Genomic DNA, 20,092 nt, shown 5'->3' with positions numbered 1-20,092 from the left:
GGTTTTTTAATTTTAACTCAATTAGAGTAATAATCTCTCAATTAAAAATTCATTATCATTGATCTCTCAATTTATCAAAACATGCCACTATGATCCGTCAACTAAAAATTCATTACCATTGATCCTTCACCTTTAATTCAACTGGAGAAATGATCCTTCAACTTTAACTTGATTGTAGCAATGATCTTTTCAACATAACTCATTTTGACAAAATTGACGAAAATAAACTTAACTATATGTTTTGATGAGTTGAGGGACCAAATTGTAGAAATAATCCTTCCAACGTAACTTATTTTGACAAAATTTTTACGAAATTAACGAAAATGATCATAGCTATATATTTTGATGAGTCGAGGGTTCAATGGTAATGAATTTTTAGTTAAGAGACTATTGCTTCAATTTGATTAAAATTAAGGAACTATTGTTACAATTTACTTGTTAAAATTTAATCAAAATAATTTATGAGCCCTTTAAAAACCCATCCCACTTGACAACGTCTCCCCCTCTTCTTCGCCAAACTGATAGTGCTCATACACTTCGAGTAAGAGCTCCCTGCACGGCACAACCGCCCCAAGCTTGATGCAAGCCAAAAAGGCACCCGAAAGCTTGCGGTGAAGGCTGTACGCCTCGTCAGGTGGTGGAGTCACCCTGTGTCTCAGCATCGTTGCCCCAAGGTTTGATACACTCTGAGTGATGTTTGATGCACGGAAGTCATACCCACCAGGCTTCGCAAATGGTAATCCCACAACAAACCCGGCTTGAACATGCGTTTCTAACATTATTTCTGACTCCGTTCCTGAGATGAATCCAAGTCTCCTAGACATTTCTAGGACTGTATCACTATCACCATTTGCGCAGGCAAGAACCTGATCAGTCACATATGCAGTGCAAAGTCCTCAGCAACTTGCAGCTCGGTCTAAAACGTTTTAAACAACAAACAAACAACTAATACTCAACCACAAAACTCAGTAAAATATAGAGAGTAAGGAGATTTCACCATTCTTAGATAATCATCAACAAAACTCTTTGGGTAATCCCTAGCTGCTCCAAAGTCGATCAGATTGATTGATTTCTTAGCCTCGTCGTACAAGAAATTACTCCAATTAGGATCAGTCTGTATTCCATAAGGCACAATTAAAGCAAGTTGAGCTGCAAGCCTAAAATTAGGAAGAATGCATGACTTACAAAATCTCAGAATGTTGATTCCTATACGCATAGCATAGAAAAAAAATATCAGACAAACCATACAATAAAGTTCACATGATGAATAACGCTGGATCAGTTGTCCAGCAAAATGGATATCCCTGAATTTTGATATGTCAAACGAACTAAATATCTTTCATACATAGGAACTGGACTAGACCATAGGTCTTGCTTAACTTGACCCCCACCCACGGCATTTAGCTACCTTAAATCTGCGGCTGGAGATTAAAACTCAGCATATGTGCTAGCTTCTAAACTGGGGCCCATCACCAAACCCTACAATCTTTAGGGGCAGAAAGCACTAGCAATTTCTGCATGAGTACTTTCAGGTTTCAAACCCAAGACCACATAGGGCAAACCTAAGTGCCTCAACCACTCCCATTGAGCCTCCATTGGTTCCTCTACTTATTTCTTTTTCCAATGTAAGCACTCATAAATCATTGCTATCCTATTCTTTCTCCTAAAGCTCGTCTTTCTTAAAATTTCTTCCATCTTCAGCCCACCATAATCATAGGGACACTTACTTTGTGTTGTGCACTTGTGCTACACCAACTTTACATTAAACTACTGGCTACTGCCGCTAAAAAATATTGTTACCGTGTCCCTTACAAATAAACTTGGTGGGATTGCTTGTAGAAGACATACTTTAAGTTGACTAGCAAAATGAAAAAAAAAACTTCGATGGATGGAAAAATACTAAGATATCAACTTCATTGTTGAGAGCAAGTTATTCTTAAGGTTGTGCAAAGTGAATGCTTATAAAAATAACGTAAGAAAAGCAAAGCAAAGATTAAAATAAATGCTTGCATTGGTGAAGAGATATAACACAGAACATGCCTGCATGAAACGAAAAACAAATAACTCCTTCAAAGTGAGCTCTAGCAACTTTCTGCCAACATAGTTGCGAGTTTCCTGGTTTAAGAGTGTCACTTTGTCAATAGGTATTCCTGCAGCAAGAGAAAGCAATATCATGTTCAAAGATATATCAAGTTATCGACATAAATTCTCTATTGATGATACAACCAATGCTACAATGAAAGCTCCATTTTAATGATAACAATAGGAAAAAACTAGAAAAGACAGCTAAGTTAAGTGATATATACGACAGAAAAAAATATCATTAGAGCTGGTTAATTATTTTTAATCATTACCATTTTATGCTTTCTTCAAATTGCAGCAATGCAACTTTCAACGTATAAAATTCTGAATCCGTGTAACTTAAGATTGAAAGGAAATCTCTAACCAAAAACAAAAGGGTCTAAGGAAATGTTGCAACTCATTTCCAGAAGTTATAAGCAGTCCTTAATTACATTCATTTATGATAGAAGATGACTTGTGCATATGGAGCATGAAAAGAATATGACATCATCCAATTAGTAGCTTGCTTTTCAATATCATCCCTTGATTCATAAGCTTAGTTAGTTACACACACAATTTTGATAGAAATTCCAATTGCTGCACTAGTAGAAAATAAAAGGTGGTCTCTCGACCAGTATTTGTGTGCCCACAACATGTTGTACAGTTCAATATTACAAAACAAATCTTGAAATAAACACCGCTTCTTCAAGTAAGTGTGTTTGAAGATTAACTAATCAGCTTTGGATTTTGTCCATGAGAAAGTCCCGAAACAAAGCAAAACATGTTGGGAATCAGTTCTTTAAATTCTCATCATTGAGAAATCACCCCAAGCAACAACATAAATTTTTCAGGGTAAAAATCATTATATCATAGTTTAAACAATGTAATAGCATAAATGGCATAGTTTACTTGCCGGAAACAAGCTCTGTAGTTAAGACTCTTTTGCTCGATATATCATCCACTACCAATGGAACATAAAATCCTTGTGCATTGGATAGCAAGTCACGAAACCTTTTTTGACTTTGTGCCTCCAACACATAGTCGCATTCACGGGATAATTCTTCTTTTGCCACCTAAAAAGGATTCCAAGGAAGAATATAAGCATGCATTTTGAAAATTTTAAGATATCTCATCATCTTCTGAGTTTGAAATCATCCTCCACAATTCCATGTCATCCCGATACATTCCACATGGAATCAAGTTCTGAAGTCATGAGCATAAGGGAATGATCAATGAGGATTAGATACACATCCACACTAAAGAAAGAGTAGTATAATGGCCAAATTTGTAAGTGAAGCAATTAGTAAAATTAGGCTCACCTATAATATTCCTAATATACAATGTAAGTCATACAGATGCAATAACCAAAGGCATACAAAATAAAAATACCTTCATAGCTCTTTCAAGATAAAGTCCCTTGGGGATTAGATTTGTATAATCTAGAAGAAGTTTGACGTTGTCAATGTCACTTTCAATGCTATCAGCAACACCAGGGTACTGAATTTTCATTGCAACATCCATACCATCCTTTGTGACAGCTCGATGAACCTAAAAATGCTATAGATTGTAAGACAAACTGTCTGAACAATGTAAAATACATGACAAATTTTATTACAGAAATCTATCAAAAGATGCAGAAGTTCATGTTGGATTATGATCGTGCTCTTAGGCACAAAGTTGGCATTACAAGTACATTGATGGCCATCATGAAAAGTCTTTAGAGTATGTGGTTAATTTTCTAATACACGGCAATTTGGATGCCCCAGAGGTTGTACATATATAGTGGGTAGGTGTGCGTGCTTAAGTGTCTGTAACAGGTAACAATTAACAAGCAACAAGAAACAAGCAGTACTGTATCTGTCACTGTCACCTGGCCTATACTTGCAGATGCCAAGGGTTCATAATCAAAACTAAAAAGCTTAGATTGCCAGTCAGGTCCTAGTTCAGCATCCAAAACTTGATTAAGCTGTTTCCTGGGCATGACGTCTGCACCTTGACGGACAATATCGAGAGCTGCCAAGATCTAGAAGAAAATGAATATAGCAAAGACATTAAGAAACTGAAAACATGCAATGCAATGTGCTGTAATGCATATGAATTTTATTTAAAAAAAGAAAGAGAGAAGTAGAATGTTACGGGAGCAGGGACGAGGGATTCGTCCTGTATACTGAGCATCTGTCCCAATTTGAGGGCAGCTCCACGCATTCTACAGAGTGCGAGAGCCAAACGTTCTGCATTTTGGGGGGACAAAAATGGAGAAAGAGGAGATTGCTTGTCTGATGAGGTTGGTGTACCATAAACGAGCCTCTTGGTAGACTCCTGAATGGTTCCCCACGCGAGCCCAGCTCCGAGACCAGCAAACCTTTTTAAATCATCAATCACAATCACAAATCACATACATATTCATGATATCATTCATATGGAAAAGCAATCATTCATAAGGAAACTAAAAAAGAGAAGAGTAGAGACCCGAGTGCTCTGGAGAAGGGGGTGGAAGGAACTCGTCTCTCTCTGGGCTTCCGCCTCTGCAATGGCTGAGGTTGTGGTTCTTGTTCCACCAAATTCTCCTTCTTGGCGGAATCAAGGACCTCCATTGTGGTGGATTGATGTTCTTCTTCTTGTTGCACTGGTTGCTGCAACTGTTGTTGATTGTGTTCTTCCTGTTTATGTTCCGGCGCAGGAGCAGACGAAGGAGGAGGAGGTGGTGCTGCTGCTTCAACTTTAACTTGTTCATGTGTGAAGTATACGACGGAATCTTGGCCTCTGGTATTCGTATTGGAATTGGAGTCATTAGTACCAATGGGGTGGTTGTTGATGAATTGGGAGAGGGTGCCTTTGGTGAGGCCGGAGAGGTCGGTGGCGGACACCATGGCTTTCTTGATTAGGGCATCCAAATCGCCATTTTTGGCGCTCTGCAAAGTGGGAGATCGATTCGCCAACTCCTTGGCGATTAGAGACACCCCCTTCACCACTCTCCCTACGTCCTTCCCCCACTTTCCCCATGATACCATTGCACTCTTCTTTTTTTCTCTCTGATTGTTTCCAATTCAATTCGATTCTACACACAAAATAAAATGTATATGTGATTTGCTGCTCAAAGTTCAAACCTCGAAGCCGCCTCCAATTTAAAGTCTCAACCACCAATAGTGCAATTTCTGACCAAAAGAAAGATTAACCACCAAATATTAATATTAAGGTTCCCTGAGGTTGCGTTTGGTACGCGGGACGGGACGGAACAGAGTGGGACGAGGCGTTCCGTCCCGCGTTTGGTGCGCCTAAAATGAGTGGAACGGGCTGTTCCATGGAACAGATTTTGGATGATTTTCTGTTCCACACCCCCACCCTGGAACGGGTTGTTCCACGCCTGTGGGACAGAAATTTCCAAAATTTTAAGACAAAAATGCCCCTTGTCTTTTTCAAAATTTACATCAAAAATCATATAACAAACCCTAAAAACTATCCCTCTTCTTCTCAGCCGTCGTGTTCCTCCCTCTGCATCTTCCCTTTCCTCCTCATCTTCTTCCCTGTAGCCTCTTCACCTCTGCATCTTCCGTGTAGCAGCTCTGCGAACCTTCCTCCTCATCCTCTTCCGTAGCATCTTCAGCTCTGCATCTCGGTTCCAGGTTCGATCTGTTTTCGTGTAGCTCTCGGTCTCTCTTTCTTCGATTGTTCAAATGTTTTTTATTTGTTATCTGTTTATGTATTTGTTCTCTGTTTGTGTTTGATATTTTGTATCTAGTTCTAGAGTGCAGCAAAATACTAGTTTTTTTTGGCGATTCTCATCTGGGTCTGGTACATTTTTTTCTTTGGTTTCTGTTTCCGCTTTCAATCTGTCTTTCTGTTCTCAAATTCAATTTAGGAAATTAGGCATCTTGCAAGAGGTTCTGCAAGAACGTTGTTCCCTTCCTTATCAATTTGGAGCATGAACTAAGGAATATAATGAGGTTATTGCCCAAGAGGTTCTGCAAAAACGTTGGCTCCAGAAATCTGGGAATACCTGGTCACAGGAGGTTTTGCATTCGAAACCTCCAATCCCAATTCCCAACTTCTTTGTTCATTTTCAAGTTGTAGGTTTGTCTGCATTTCCCTAAAAAAACAAACAAACTATGTCAAATTTTGTACAGTTGTTGGCGATACTAGGCAATAGAGATTATTTATTATCAAGTGAGATCTGATACTCTCATGAAGTTCTGTTTCAACATATGCAATCAAGTAATTTGCAATAAATTTATCTCCAATCTAATCACAGAATCTTGTTTTATTCATTTTCATACATATTCTTATTTTGATTGGGTTCACTTTTGGAGGTATTGCAAGCTAGACATCTTTTACTTGTTTTCTCCGGCTTGAAGAGGATTGTAAGAAGTGTTTTTATTACTGTCTGAGATCCACAACTTGTGTTTGTAACTAGTTTATTTTCGTCTTTGAAAAGCATCTATATAAATGTCATAGAAGTGTTGGATGCCTAGCTTTAGGAGAGCATCCTTCTCCACATTCTCAAAGGTTCAAAATTGATAGCCTAGAAAGATAGCCTGCTGGTGAACACTTTCCTGTAATCCAGGTATGTATTACTCTGCCAAGTAATCCTAGACTATCTTGCGAAGCATGAAAACAATGTGCAAAGAGGCTAGTATCCAAGAAAGGATGGACTTGAATAGGTGATTACTTAAATACATATCAATCTGCAATTTGGTGTTTCTTGAGTGCAGTTGTTTTAAAATTATTTGCATGTGGTTTTTTATAGTTTTGCAGTTTGGATATAAACTGTGTGAGTGCAGTTTGGATTAAAATGGATTTTGATTAAACTGTGTGAGTGCAGTTCTTGGTGATATAAACTGTGTGAGTGCAGTTTGGATTAAAATGAAATTTGATTAAACTGTGTGAGTGCAGTTCTTGGTGATATAAACTGTGTGAGTGCAGTTCTTGGTGATATAAACTGTGGTTTTTTATAGTTTTGCAGTTTGGATATAAACTCTGTGAGTGCAGTGGTAAAGAACAATGGTTCATTCTAAATGTCAATGGACTAATCCATCTGATGCATTTTGTTTTCCAGATTCGGGAAACCGTCCCTTTCAGATTTTTGGCCAAATATGGACTCAATGGAGGGATGATCTTGCAAGAGAAATATATGATGAGTGGAGAGGAAGGAGGGCTTGAAAATTGGTTAACATGGTAGTTGTTGTAATTGTCTTTTAGATGTGGACTCAATGTAGTTGTTGTAATTGGCTTGAAAATTCGTAACATCAAGACTATTGAGATGTTTGTTATTGTAATATGGTAATTGGGAGTTATCTAGATATTATGGCTTATTTGATATGTTTATTTGGCTTATTCGAATGAAGGTGTAGAAAACGGGAAAAATTACAAATTTTAAAGGGGTTTGCATGTGAAACACAACATATACCTATTAAAATTTGGACCAAGAAAAACAAATAATGGATAATAGTGTTCAAATTTGAACAACTTATTTAAAAAAAAAAAAAAAAAGAGTTCTGTCCTGTTCCGCCCATAAAATTGTACCAAACAAGGGACGGAACATGGGTATTTTAGTCATTTTAATCTTTTGGTTCCGTTCCGTCCATGTGCTACCAAACACAGGATGGAACAACCATCTTGTTCCGTCCTGCGCGTACCAAACATAACACATAACATCTGTTCCGTCCCGTCCCGTCCTGTCCCGTCCCGTCCCGTCCCGTCCCGTCCCGTCTGCGTACCAAACGCTACCTGAGAGTCTGAGACTGAGTCGTGTGTTCTTCCGACCCGCAGACACCACTTTTGTACTTTTTGACCCACCCCAAACTGCCCAGAATAACTTCATCTTTGGACCACTAAGTCCATAGTTTTTTTCTAAGGCCCAACTAAACAATTCTGTACTGGGTTTAGCAACCCCAAATGTCAAGTTCTGCTGTAGTTTGAGCTCCTTTAGTTGTGACTTAATTCTTAAATATTTCCTTATTCATTTAATATATTACTAGCCTTCGTACAAGCGCGTCTATTTTTGAATCACGGCATGCTACTCATGACTTACACATTAAAAATATTTATATGCATGAATTGCTTCAGTATTTTTTTTATGACAAAAAGAAAGTCAACTAAATGAATAATATTAGACCATACTAGAAGAAACTCCTCATAAACCAATCAAATCAGCTGAATCCACATAACAAAATCGGTCTTTCAATTTCCATTTACATTCTATTGAATTTACAATAAAAATAGAAAAAATAATATTTGATAAGCAACTGATTGAATCACATTATTGCTAGCCCATTGTGAAACTAAACCTACCCCCTCCCCCTCAGTCTAGATTATATCCTTTATTAAAAAAAAATCATTTGACAATTAAGTGAATCACATTATTATGGGTATGCGAAAGACCTTTTTTATAGTCGGCAGTATGCGCCTCTTAAGTATTTAAAAATAGAGAAAATAATATTTAATAATGATAAATTAGGTTCTCATCTCTCATTTCTCCATCTAATTAATTGAAACCTTATTCCTTTTTCATTTTTGATCAAGGTCCCATGACTTTTCTTCATGTCATTATTTGAATATTAAATTATTTAATTACAAGTCTTTAAATTAGTACTAGGTTGATTAAACCTTATTCATTTTTTATTTTTTCTCTTCACTTAGAAGTGAGAGGTTTTAGGTTTGAATCTCGTAGATGACAAATTCAATACCAAATTAGGCTGCCCATTGTATGGCTTAGCCGAACTTCCACTCCCCCTAATGTAAAAATATCGATGTACTAAAAAAAATGTTAATCTGTGTTTATTTTATGTTTTAAAATATATCAAAAGTTATTTCTTGCACTACATTAATAATTACGTGAGTACATTTTTTTTGCTAGAACTATGAGAAAATTAAATTACTCTATTATTGATTTTTTAAGTAATTGTTGTAACATCCCACATCGCCCAGGGGACTGATCCTTAAATGTATATTCCCATCCTACCTAGCACGAGGCCTTTTGGGAGCTCACTGGCTTCGGGTTCCATGGGAACTCTGAAGTTAAGCGAGTAGCGCGCGAGAGCACTCCCATGATGGGTGACCCATCGGGAAGTTCTCGTGTGAGTTCCTAGAAACAAAACCGTGAGGGCGTGGTCGGGGCCCAAAGCGGACAATATCGTGCTACGATGGTGGAGCGGGCCCAGGAAGTGGTCCCACCCGGGCCGGGATGTGACATTGGTATCAGAGCCTATCCCTGGCTGGAAATGTGCCGACAAGGACGTCGGGCCCCTAAGGGGGTGCATTGTAACATCCCACATCGCCCAGGGGACTGATCCTTAAATGTATATTCCCATCCTACCTAGCACGAGGCCTTTTGGGAGCTCACTGGCTTCGGGTTCCATGGGAACTCCGAAGTTAAGCGAGTAGCGCGCGAGAGCACTCCCAGGATGGGTGACCCATCAGGAAGTTCTCGTGTGAGTTCCCAGAAACAAAACTGTGAGGGCGTGGTCGGGGCCCAAAGCGGACAATATCGTGCTACGGTGGTGGAGCGGGCTCAGGAAGTGGTCCCACCCGGGCCGGGATGTGACAATTGTTATATTTGTAACAATATTATTTGAATTTGTTTGAATTTTATAATTTGTGGGATATTAAATGCATAAATGTATGAGTTAAATCCCTTAAATGATGTTAGGGACCTTGATTAAACTATTTAAACAAATAAGGTTTCATTCTAACAACTAGGTTGATTAGAGACCGAAACCAAAATGACCAATATCATAAACAAATGATTGAATTACATTATTGTGTGCGTGCAAAAGACATTTTTTTATCACCGGCGGTGTACACCTTTTAAGATGTTTTGAACATGTTTAAAAATAGAGAAAATAATGTTTTATAAACTAATGATTGAATCACATTATTGCTAGCACATTGTGAGGCTAAGCTCACCTCATTCCCCTTAATGTAGATAATATCGTTTGTTTAAAAAAAAAAACAATAATTTGACAACTAATTGAATCACATTGTTATGCGTGTACAAAATACCTTTTTTATAACCGGCACTACGTGCCTCTTAAGATGTTTTCAACATGTTTAAAAATAAAGAAAATAATATTTAATAAACAACTAATTGAATCACATTATTATTAGTGACACGCCCCGATCCAGATGTCCTTGGGACATCAAATGGTCACATGCTGGCCGACACCCGATGGTGACGAAAACCATTTTTTGAATGCAAATGCTGAGAATAAGAAATAAATCAGACTTATAAATTTAAAATATAATGAATATGCATTTCAGGAACGTGTTCAGAGCACATATCTAATCTAGAACACTAAAAGAATTTATATAAAAATTGAATGAATACAAGAATGGGTCCTACACCAAGAGAACTCGAAGATGCCGCTGCGGAAGTGCCTTGACGCTGGGAATGTATGCCTCGATTCTAAGTCCTGAAGGGGGTGCAAAACAAACATGAGTAGACCAAGTTGATGTAGTAATAATAATAATGATAATAATAATAATAATAATAATAATAATAATAATAATAATAATAATAATAATAATAAAACAGTTATCAACATACTAATCCCCATGTTTTATGAAAACTCATATAACATGATTAAAATAGGTTTTTCGAAACCTAGCATGCTATGCAATGTCTCAAAACATATCTCGTATATATTGTAATCATTAGTGAATGTCCAATATCCCTCTAGACCTTATGCCAGCTCCCCATCTCTTTGCAAATTGGCTAAGGAAAATCACCCTCAGGCCCTATGCTAGCTCCCCGTCCCTGTGCTAATAGCCAGAGGAAAACCATCTTCAGGCCCTATGCCAACACCGTAACCGTCACCCGGGACGGAATCTATCCATCGCCCCGTAGCAGGATAGGGACCACTAGGTAAATACAAAACCATTGAACATACATGTATTTGAAAGTCAACTTCATAGTATAAAGTCATTCATCATTTATACTATAAAAAGGTGTTCTAAACGTGTTCTAAATATTATATCATCATCCATCAGATATTCTATATAAACACGAGTTATAAGAAAAATAGTAATAATTCAAACTAGCCTCAATAAGCATGTTATCTCGTAAAACGTTTCACAAAACGTAATCATTAAATCATGCTTTTCATGTGTGCATTTGTACTGTTAAAACATGCATTTTTAGAAGACGTCCACTCACAGATACTTGGCCGCCGAAGAGCCACGCAAACTAGCAAACTCGGAATCGTCACAAATAATTGCCCCTAAGCACATAAAGTTCCAATTAATAAAACTATATTAAAACAATTGAATTTGGGAAAATGGACGCCGGAAACAGATTCAGGATGTCGAATTACCCTAAGAAGGGTCCTGGATAAATTTCGTAAAAGTCAATAGAATATTCCAGAGAATATTCCCTGATGGAATATTCTCTAACATAATATTCTCCAATGGAATATTCCCTAACGGAATATTCCCTCAAAAAGGGTTTGGGCCGATTAAGGTTTAGGGTTTGAAAAGTTAAAGGGTTTAGTGGTTAAGGCCCTAGGTTAAAAAAGTTTGGGTTAGACTTTTAAAAGGGTTGGGCTTTAAGAGTTTGGGTTTAGTTTCAAACAAATAAAATAAATAAAGAAATAAAAGGGGTTCAGGCTTTAGGGGGTCACAAGCCTAAGGCCCGAGTTCTAAATGGCCCAAAGGCCTAAGTAACAAAGGGTTAAGGGTTTAGGCTAAAAAGGTTGGGCCTAAATTCAGATTTAGGTTTGGGTTTAAAAAGGTTTTGGGTTTGGGCTTAAAAGGGCTTGGGCTCAGCAGCCCGGTCCAAAGGATTGGGCTGGGTAAAAAAGGTCTTGGGTCTAAGGTTTGTGGGTCATCGGACCTTATTGAAGAAGAAGGCCGGATTTCGACTGGAAAATTGGACAACTTTAAACGTTCATAACTTTGTCAATACTCAATGAAATCGAGTGATTCAAAAAAGGGAAGTCATAACTCTCGACCAGACGAAGAGAATGGTACCTCGTATAACATCTAACTCGTCGTGGCTTCATCGGAAAACACCTCAAAAGTCAAAGAGGTCGCCGGAAACTTGGTAAGATTCAAATGAGTATAACTTCTTCAATACTGAAAGAAATTGGGTGAAATAAAAAAGGAAAGTTGTAGTACTCAGCAAGACGAAGAGATTGATACCTTGCATGCAGGCCAACTCGTCGTGATTTGGCTGGAAATTGCCTCAAAATGGGCAGTGCTCACCAAAAAACTGGGGAAAGCTCTCCGAGTTGTTTTCATGTCCAAACCTTCACCAAAAACCACTTTTTAGCAACCACTAAGCCTTCTAGACTACTAGGGAGAAAGATGGAAGAGTGGTTCGACTTACCTTCATTAGAAATCACTTGCACAATGACTGTGTACAGTGCCATAGAGAGGGAGAGAGAGAGAGAGATTGGAGAGCTGAGGGATGGAAAGGAGGGTTCGAGTGAAGGTGATGGTGTGATCGTGGTGATGGCTGCTTGTGTGTATGTATGTATGTGTGTGTGTGAGTTCAGGGAAAAAGGAATGAGAGAATTGTAGAGAGTCGATAGGGAGGGATAATAGAGAGTGAGAGCTGAAGGAGAGAAAGAGAGCTTGAGGGGGCATAGAGAAAAGAGAGGCCGGGGGGCACAAAAATAAGGTGGGCCCCCTGGGCACACCTATTAAGGCCCTAAAAACAAATTTTAAATAAAAACCCAAAACTACTTTTAAAATCGAAGGTAGGGTGTATCAATCTACCCCTTTTATAAAAATTTCGTCCTCGAAATTTAAAATCACTTACTAAACTGAAATACTCGAAAATGGGAAGAAGAATATATCTATAAAGAGAAATTATGTCAGAGTGGGTACATCAAAGAGAATATGCCACACTGTCGCGAGCAGGTTGCAAAATCCTCTATCATGCCTCCAAGCTCTTACTTTCTTCCCCATCCGTGTAAAAGTAGAAACATACTTTGTAAAGATATAAAGTCGAAAACATAATAGCGTAAGGTCAAAAATATGTAAATACGCAAAATACGATAACGTCAAAATAGATATGTAATCACATAAGTCAAAAACTCGCACCGACTTAAAACTGAAAATGGACAAGACTTCCAACAAAACATTTGTAACGTCTAAAACAAATATATAACTATAATAAGGAAATTTACAATACTTACACTAAAAATCCAAAAGCAAAAATGAAAGTGGGTCTCACCTAAGAATTCGTAACCTCACGTACTCTGAGAACAAATGTGTCTTTGGGTCAAGTCCCAAGAATAACAATCCCGTGACATCTGCCGTAGATGGGTTTTCCTGCCCACTTGCTTGACGAACCCAACGAATAAGCCATCGATATCACAGTCGGCCCTGCGATATCGACCACCCATTTGCTGTTTTGTTAAGCAAGCAGTGATTTCGTGAGGGTGCATGATCTCTTATGTCGTAATTTCGATCCTCCGAATACCAGTTCACAATATTCCTCTGTCAGTTAGTGTTGCCTGTAAAACATTCTTGTACCATGCAGCAAAAAGTGCCATACCCAAACCAAACAAAACAAAAATTATCGTTGTAATAACTCCATCCAGCACCAAGCACACCATCCTCCTCAATTCTTCCAAATGTGACCAACTACTCTAGTGTTTTGCCAACAAAGAACCCATTTGAAAACTATACCTTTGGATTTAAGAGAAGTGGCTACCATGTTAATAGCAAACTCAAAAGCTTGAGCCAAGCAAGTAGAAAATGAGAAGTCATCTTTCCTAACAAGCAGCATCTCTTAGGAGTTGTTGCAATGCTCAAACCACCTCTCCATTTTTGCTTAGTTGCAGACTGTTGGAAATGTGCCCTAAAACCAATCATATGATGATACTTTATGGACATTTCACATGTTAAACTAATCTAGTTTAATATTAAGGGCAAACATTATTGTTTGAGCCGTCTCATATAAATGTTATATGCTTAAACGATAAGTCCAAGGAATATGTGATTGGAAGAATGCGATCTAAAGAAGTTAGATTCATGAGACCATTCTTTCGTTGACACATCCTAAACGTTCCTGATCATAGGATTGTCAATTGGGCAATAACAGTCCGTTAAGATCAGTATGTGCTATGTCTTCTCTCAGGGAGAGTGACTAGTCTCGAGTCATTGGTGTGTGTGACATCAAGACAAGTACGTAGGTGCTCAATAGAGAATGAGTTCACTGAACACGATCAACGAAGAGTTTTCATATTCATGTCACATGAGAACTCATGGTTGGGATAATGCAAATTAGTCTTTTGACCTGAGGCATCACAGTTGTCTTGTGGTTAGGTCCTTAATCTTTGATTATGTCAAAGTCACTCCATCATGAGGGTGTCCATGGCATCGTTGGGGTTAAGCCACTTAGCTATGGAGGCAAGTGAATGCGCAACAAGGGATCTCTAACCTTCAAACTGTTTGAGGGAGAATACTCTATGATATGATTTAGAATCTCTGGCCAGAGTATGAATGAGATGTTGGAATGCGTTCCAGATCACATTCAAGGTAATCATATAAGTACAAGATTCACATTGGATAGTAGACATGAATAAACTATCAAACCAAACAATGTGGTCAAGAGTATTGTATTAGAGAAAGACCGTATTGCATTTGTAATCCTAAACTGAATAGGTTCTCCACCTCTTCTGATTAGCTTGGGTAACCATGACATGCTGCTAGGCGTCAACCATGGTTTGTGGAAGCCCTAAAAGTGTATTATCACTAACGGGAGAATTGAAAGTAAGTTTCAATTCACAATCGATTAGAAAGAGTTTTAATTGCCCACTGCCTCGCTAAAAGGAACCTAATGGATCGTTCACCGAGTAAGGTAGAGTTTGAAGAAACAACGGAGATGAGTAAGAATAATTAAATGGTTTAATTATTTATCTAAGGCTAGGATTAATTAATATGTTAATTAATCAAACGAATAAGTTCGTTAAAGACCTCGGGTTAGTTTTGGGCCGCAAGGCCCAATGGGATTTGAATGTCAAGCCCATTAACTCAAGTTGTATGACAACTTGAATAAAACAAAGGGCTTGAAAGCCCAATAAACCTATAGGCCGGCCATGTGTAAAAGAATAGGGCTTTTGGTCCATTAGGTCACTTATTTGAAGGGACTATATAAAGGACTTTATAGCCTAAAATTTACTAAGGGTTATTTTTGGGGAAAGGATGAGAACACAAGCTCTCCTTTCTCTCAAAAATTTCGGCCACCTTGGAGGGATCATCTAGCAATCAAACTCCTCCAAGGTCACTCATTTCTTCTTCATTATGCCTTGGTGATGAATCATTAGAGGTTCTCAATTTTGGGAACTTGGAGAAACCTTTTCATCCATCCAAATCCATGGATCTAAGATGCAAGGAATGAAGGCCCTCTCTTTGGGTGATTAGCCTTTGCTTATGCAAAGAGGAATCTACAAAGGTATTGATTTCTCAACTCACTTTGTTTTTGAGTTGAGTCTTGGTTCACCTATCTACTAGGCTTTGAATTTCATGGGTAAATGTTTTGTTTTAAGTGCATACAAGCATGATTCCGCCTTTAATTGTTAATTGCATGCTATTGATGTTGCTTAAATGAACATGTTTTTCACAAATCTTCCTTCAAGTGGTATCAAGAGCCAAAGTCTAGTAGTTGGTGAATCCTTTTAGGTTTTGTAGTTCATAGTTTGTGATTTGAATGTTGTAATTGTTACAAGCTTTATTCTTGCTTCTTTGAATGTAAATTTTGTTAGAAAATTTGCCATCTCAAATGTTGTAGATGTAGTTCATATGAGCATGAATTTTGGAGCTAAAATTTGGTGCCATGTTTTTTGGGAAATTCGGCCAAATCCAAAGGGTGGATTTTTGGGTTCTTGTTTGACTTGTTAAAAGTGTTTTAAAGTGACTTTTGGAACCCCTATGTACCCTAGTATGGTTGTATGTTATTTCTCTTAAGTTTGAGTGGTTTTGGTATGTTTTTGGGTGAAGAATGTTCATGGGGCTCTTATGGGTTTTCATGAATGTTCTTCATTGTTCTTGATATGTTCTTGCCAAGAACAAAAGGTTTGGTGTTTTGATTCAAAGTTTTGATTTATTTCATAAAGTTTTTGTTTTGAAATATTTCTTATGTTTAAATATATTAGATATTTATTTTGAAAAATTAAAGAAATTTTAGTGGGTTAGTGTGTAATGATTTATTCCATTACACACACCCCACTTACAAAAAACTTTGAAATTTTTATACACTTTGTTTCAAGTGGCCGGCCACCCTACTCAATTAGGGTCCTTGTGGGGCTTTTATGCAATTATATAAAGTTTTGATACTTTTGTGTATTTGCATTTTGACCCAAAAGTTTACGTTTTTACGTAAAGGTCCAAAATCACTAAAAGGACAAATTGTTTTGCTCCTTTAATGAAGTTTTAGTTTTTGTGGAAATTTTTGGGTTCTAGTTGTAATTACATGAAGTAGTGGACTTTTGTGTTTTTACAAAGTGACCCCAAAAGTTTAAGTTTTTGCAAAATAGCCCAAAAGTTGAGGTTAATTGCACTATGGCCCAAACAAGTTGAGGTCATAGCATTTTGGCCCAAATTAGGTAGAGAACAAAATTGTTTTGTCTCTTTAAATGAGAATTGGATTTTCATTTCATTTAGCTCCATTTAAATCAATTCTATGGATACAAAAATCAAATGAAAATGGTGCATTCAAGTTTAATTAGTTAAAGCGTTAATTAATTAAAGAAAGGGTGATTATGAACCTAAGCCTACTATAATTGAGCTATGTGAAAGGCCGTTTCAAATTTGTTTGAATCATGGGAATGTGTAGATTAAATTTTGGTTGTAATTTGATATGATCAATTGTTGTAAAAGAGCATAAGCTCTTCTTTACTTTAAAGTAATTTGATTTGATCAATTGTTGTAAAAGAGCATAAGCTCTTATTTACTTTGAAGTACTCCTTTCTTGTTTTATTCGATATGCATGAAATTGGAGTAGTTGGGTCCAACGGCCAATAAGACAACACGCCTTAATGTGATTAAACACGTAACTAAAATCAATCACCATCCCTAGACCGAGATTCAACACTAGGCTCGTGTTGAATCGAATCAAAGGTTCATAGTCATCCTAAGGCCCTAAGGTAACTATATAGTCCATCAATGAATGCAAATCTTGTGTTAGTAGTACCATATAGTCTTGCTTTAAAAACCGTTTTAAAAGCATAGTGGGAGTATTATATACTACTAAATCAATCATATGGACCAATAGTTGTAATAGGACCAAAATGTTTTAATTGGATTAAAATGTATGTTTATATGTGATGAGACCTAAAAACCCTCAACCAAATCAATATTAAGTTGATAAGCGAGAGATGCTTTGAATATCTCTTCGTGGCCTTCCACCGTGGTAGGCTCCAATCGTTTGTGACTTGTACACCGGCTTCACCCTATCATGGGGGAGTACAAAGTGCATGCTTACATTCAGGAGGAGTCTACACGCATATGATGAGGTGAGTGTAGGCAACGAGGATGGCCAACATCATATCATTGTGAGGCTATTCTTGAACCCCTTCATGAACTAAGCATGGTGGGAATAACTTAACTAAGTGCAATGGCGCCAATATCATATCATTGTGAGGCAACATTCTCTAGAGGCCAAATAAGATGGGTACTTGCAAGAGATGCAAATGAGTAAGCGTACTCTCTCATTATTATTATTGCTAACCGACATCGTATCATCGTGAGGTGGGTTTGGTAATAGTGAGCCTCCCATACCCTACTAAGAGTTTCCTCCAAAACTCTCGAATTCCGATGAGGGATATGGAATTTGCTAAAAATAGTGGGCGGTGCTATTTGATTTAAAGACCCGAATCAAATGGCTTAAAATCAATTAATTTATATTCGTTATGTATTTGTTTACCAATATATTTGCAAACGCTATCCAAAACTTGACAAAGAAAAGCCAAATGCTTTAATTTCCGAACTTAGTTCTACAATCCCATAGATTGTCTTTAATGGCTTGTAGATGTAACTAAGTAGTCTCATCCTCACAATCTTCCTATTGATAATGTATCATTGGAAGAATATGTTAGATAAGTCTAACATGAGAAGGACAACACTTTTAATGTCATAATTCTTCAAATACAAATTGTTGTATGAAGAAATAAGAGTTGCTTTGAACAACCCTTAATCAACACAAACTTTAGTGCTTGTCTCTTTGTTACACGAACAAGGAACTTGAGAAGTAAGCACAAGGGCATGGACACTTTATGTGCCATGATTCTTCACTTACAAATTGTTGTATGAAGAAATGAGAGTTGCCTTGAACAACTCTTGAGAGTTTGTTGTTATGTTTAGAACATAATGGTTGGTTGACAAAAATAGTCCATTTATATGGACTTATGATGATTTTGAATTATTGAGTGTTGAAGTGTTAAACCACTTAACGAGACGGAAACTAGGCAAGGACTTCACCTTTGTGTCCCTGTCCTAATGGTTCACTAAGTTTATTGTAAACTATATAGTGAACAATAACCGCACACTCTCCAAATTGTTTGATGTGTATAACACAATTGAAATAAGTTTCAAGAGAGATAATGGGAGTTTAGGGACCATGACTATTGTAGTCAAAGGAGAAGTCAAATGAAGAAGGCAAAATAACTCCAAGGGAACAAACTTTCTTTATGAAAGGATGGACATTGGAAGGGGTATTTGCAAGAAATGTCTTGCAAGTGTCAAGAACACACCTTTCGAAGGTGTTGTAAAATGTTCTTGAATAATTCAAAACAGTTGGTTCTTCTACTTGAATGTATGATTCTGTATTAGTAACTATGTTTTACAATTGTTGTAAAAGTGTGCTAATAAAAAAGTAGAAGATTAATGAGAGAAGAGAAAGTACTTCACATTTGGAAAGTGAATAAAATATAGATCTCTGCGAAAGCGGATTGTACTTACTTCCTCATATGAACTACCAAAGAAATTGGAAAATACTAAAGATTGTCTTTACATTCCAATTTTAAGGAACTTAAATCCGTCACTATAGTAGAGATGGATAAATGTTTTGTTTGACAAAACATTGTTCTTTAATTAATCAATAATTAGATTATTGTAATTTAATTGGTTGTCTCTATAGTAGAGATGATGTGGTAGTTTAACTGTTTAGAATACGATGATGCTTAAAACCCAAAAGGTTGCAAGGTAGTGACTAATCCCAACTGAGTTGTGATACCTCTAAAACATAAGTTACGAGTTGGTCATAGATGGATGCTTTGGATCGTTAGATCCGGATCCAATACCTTCTTGTTAAAATTGTATAGAGGCGAAATGTTCGAATCTTTATTCTTTTGGAAAGAAGAAAGAATCACAAAGTTGTTGAGGTTAATTCAATTAGATGTTAGTGGCACTTGTCCACAACATAATACTACTCATGTTGTATGACATTCACCGAAGATCACTCTCGGTTGGATTATAGTTTATTTTGAATAAACACAAGTCCGAATACTTTGCAAAAGGTTTCAAAGAATTCAAGAAATGTAAGTAGATGAGTAAGACGTCTAAAGTATTTACCTCCTTAGATTTGATCCAAGGAAAAAGTAACACTTTAGATTAATTTCCTTGAAAAATATCAAGGAAAGTAGCATCGTAAGATAATGAATTTCTCCATTAGGAGAAGAATGAACATGAATAAGATTTAGTTCGTTGGACATTATCAATTACCCTTATATATATGATATATACTTCTAAGACAACCTAGTTCCTATACCACAAGCTCCAAGGTAGTCCAGAAGGATTTATAAACCGTCTCAGTTGAATGGTTTGGACATAATATGGGTTTCCGAAACCATTATTAAGATAGTCTTGATAATATATGTCTAAAACTATAAATCACAAGACAGGTTAGTTGTAGAGATCCATCCATCATGGATCTTAGCAAGCTAGTGGGAGCTATAAGCGTCTTATGAGAAAAGATCAATTGTTTGATTTCTCATAAAGATGTAAATGAATCTTTTGTTTACTAGGTTTACAAAAGATTAGTGGGAGTTGATCATATTCCTAAATTTGAATATATATACATGATATATAT

The 20,092-nt window shown here is 37.1% G+C and overlaps 1 protein-coding gene and 1 long non-coding RNA gene across 2 annotated transcripts; one reads left to right on the top strand and one right to left on the bottom strand.

The window, feature by feature from the left end:
• Window positions 1-357: 357 nt before the first annotated feature.
• LOC103953061 (protein ABC transporter 1, mitochondrial) lies at window positions 358-5,214 on the bottom strand. The gene is made up of 8 exons (XM_009364781.3): window positions 4,531-5,214; window positions 4,198-4,423; window positions 3,932-4,084; window positions 3,451-3,609; window positions 2,975-3,134; window positions 2,041-2,150; window positions 998-1,114; window positions 358-866 (listed from the first exon to the last, which is right to left on the bottom strand). The coding sequence occupies exons 1-8, from the start codon at window positions 5,070-5,072 to the stop codon at window positions 471-473; spliced, it is 1,863 nt and encodes a 620-aa protein (XP_009363056.2). The 5' UTR covers window positions 5,073-5,214; the 3' UTR covers window positions 358-470.
• Window positions 5,215-5,398: 184 nt separating this feature from the next.
• On the top strand, window positions 5,399-7,377 carry LOC125474616. The gene is made up of 3 exons (XR_007256081.1): window positions 5,399-5,684; window positions 5,807-6,791; window positions 7,048-7,377. It is a non-coding gene; the product is annotated as an uncharacterized LOC125474616 (long non-coding RNA).
• Window positions 7,378-20,092: the final 12,715 nt, after the last annotated feature.

This window comes from the organism of the source record quoted next, unplaced genomic scaffold (genome assembly GCF_019419815.1).
Source record: "Pyrus x bretschneideri cultivar Hongxiangsu unplaced genomic scaffold, Pyrus_bretschneideri_v1 Contig121, whole genome shotgun sequence".
NCBI lineage: Eukaryota > Viridiplantae > Streptophyta > Magnoliopsida > Rosales > Rosaceae > Pyrus > Pyrus x bretschneideri.
Note: the sequence above shows the minus strand (reverse complement) of the source record. Positions and strands in the feature narration are given on the sequence as shown.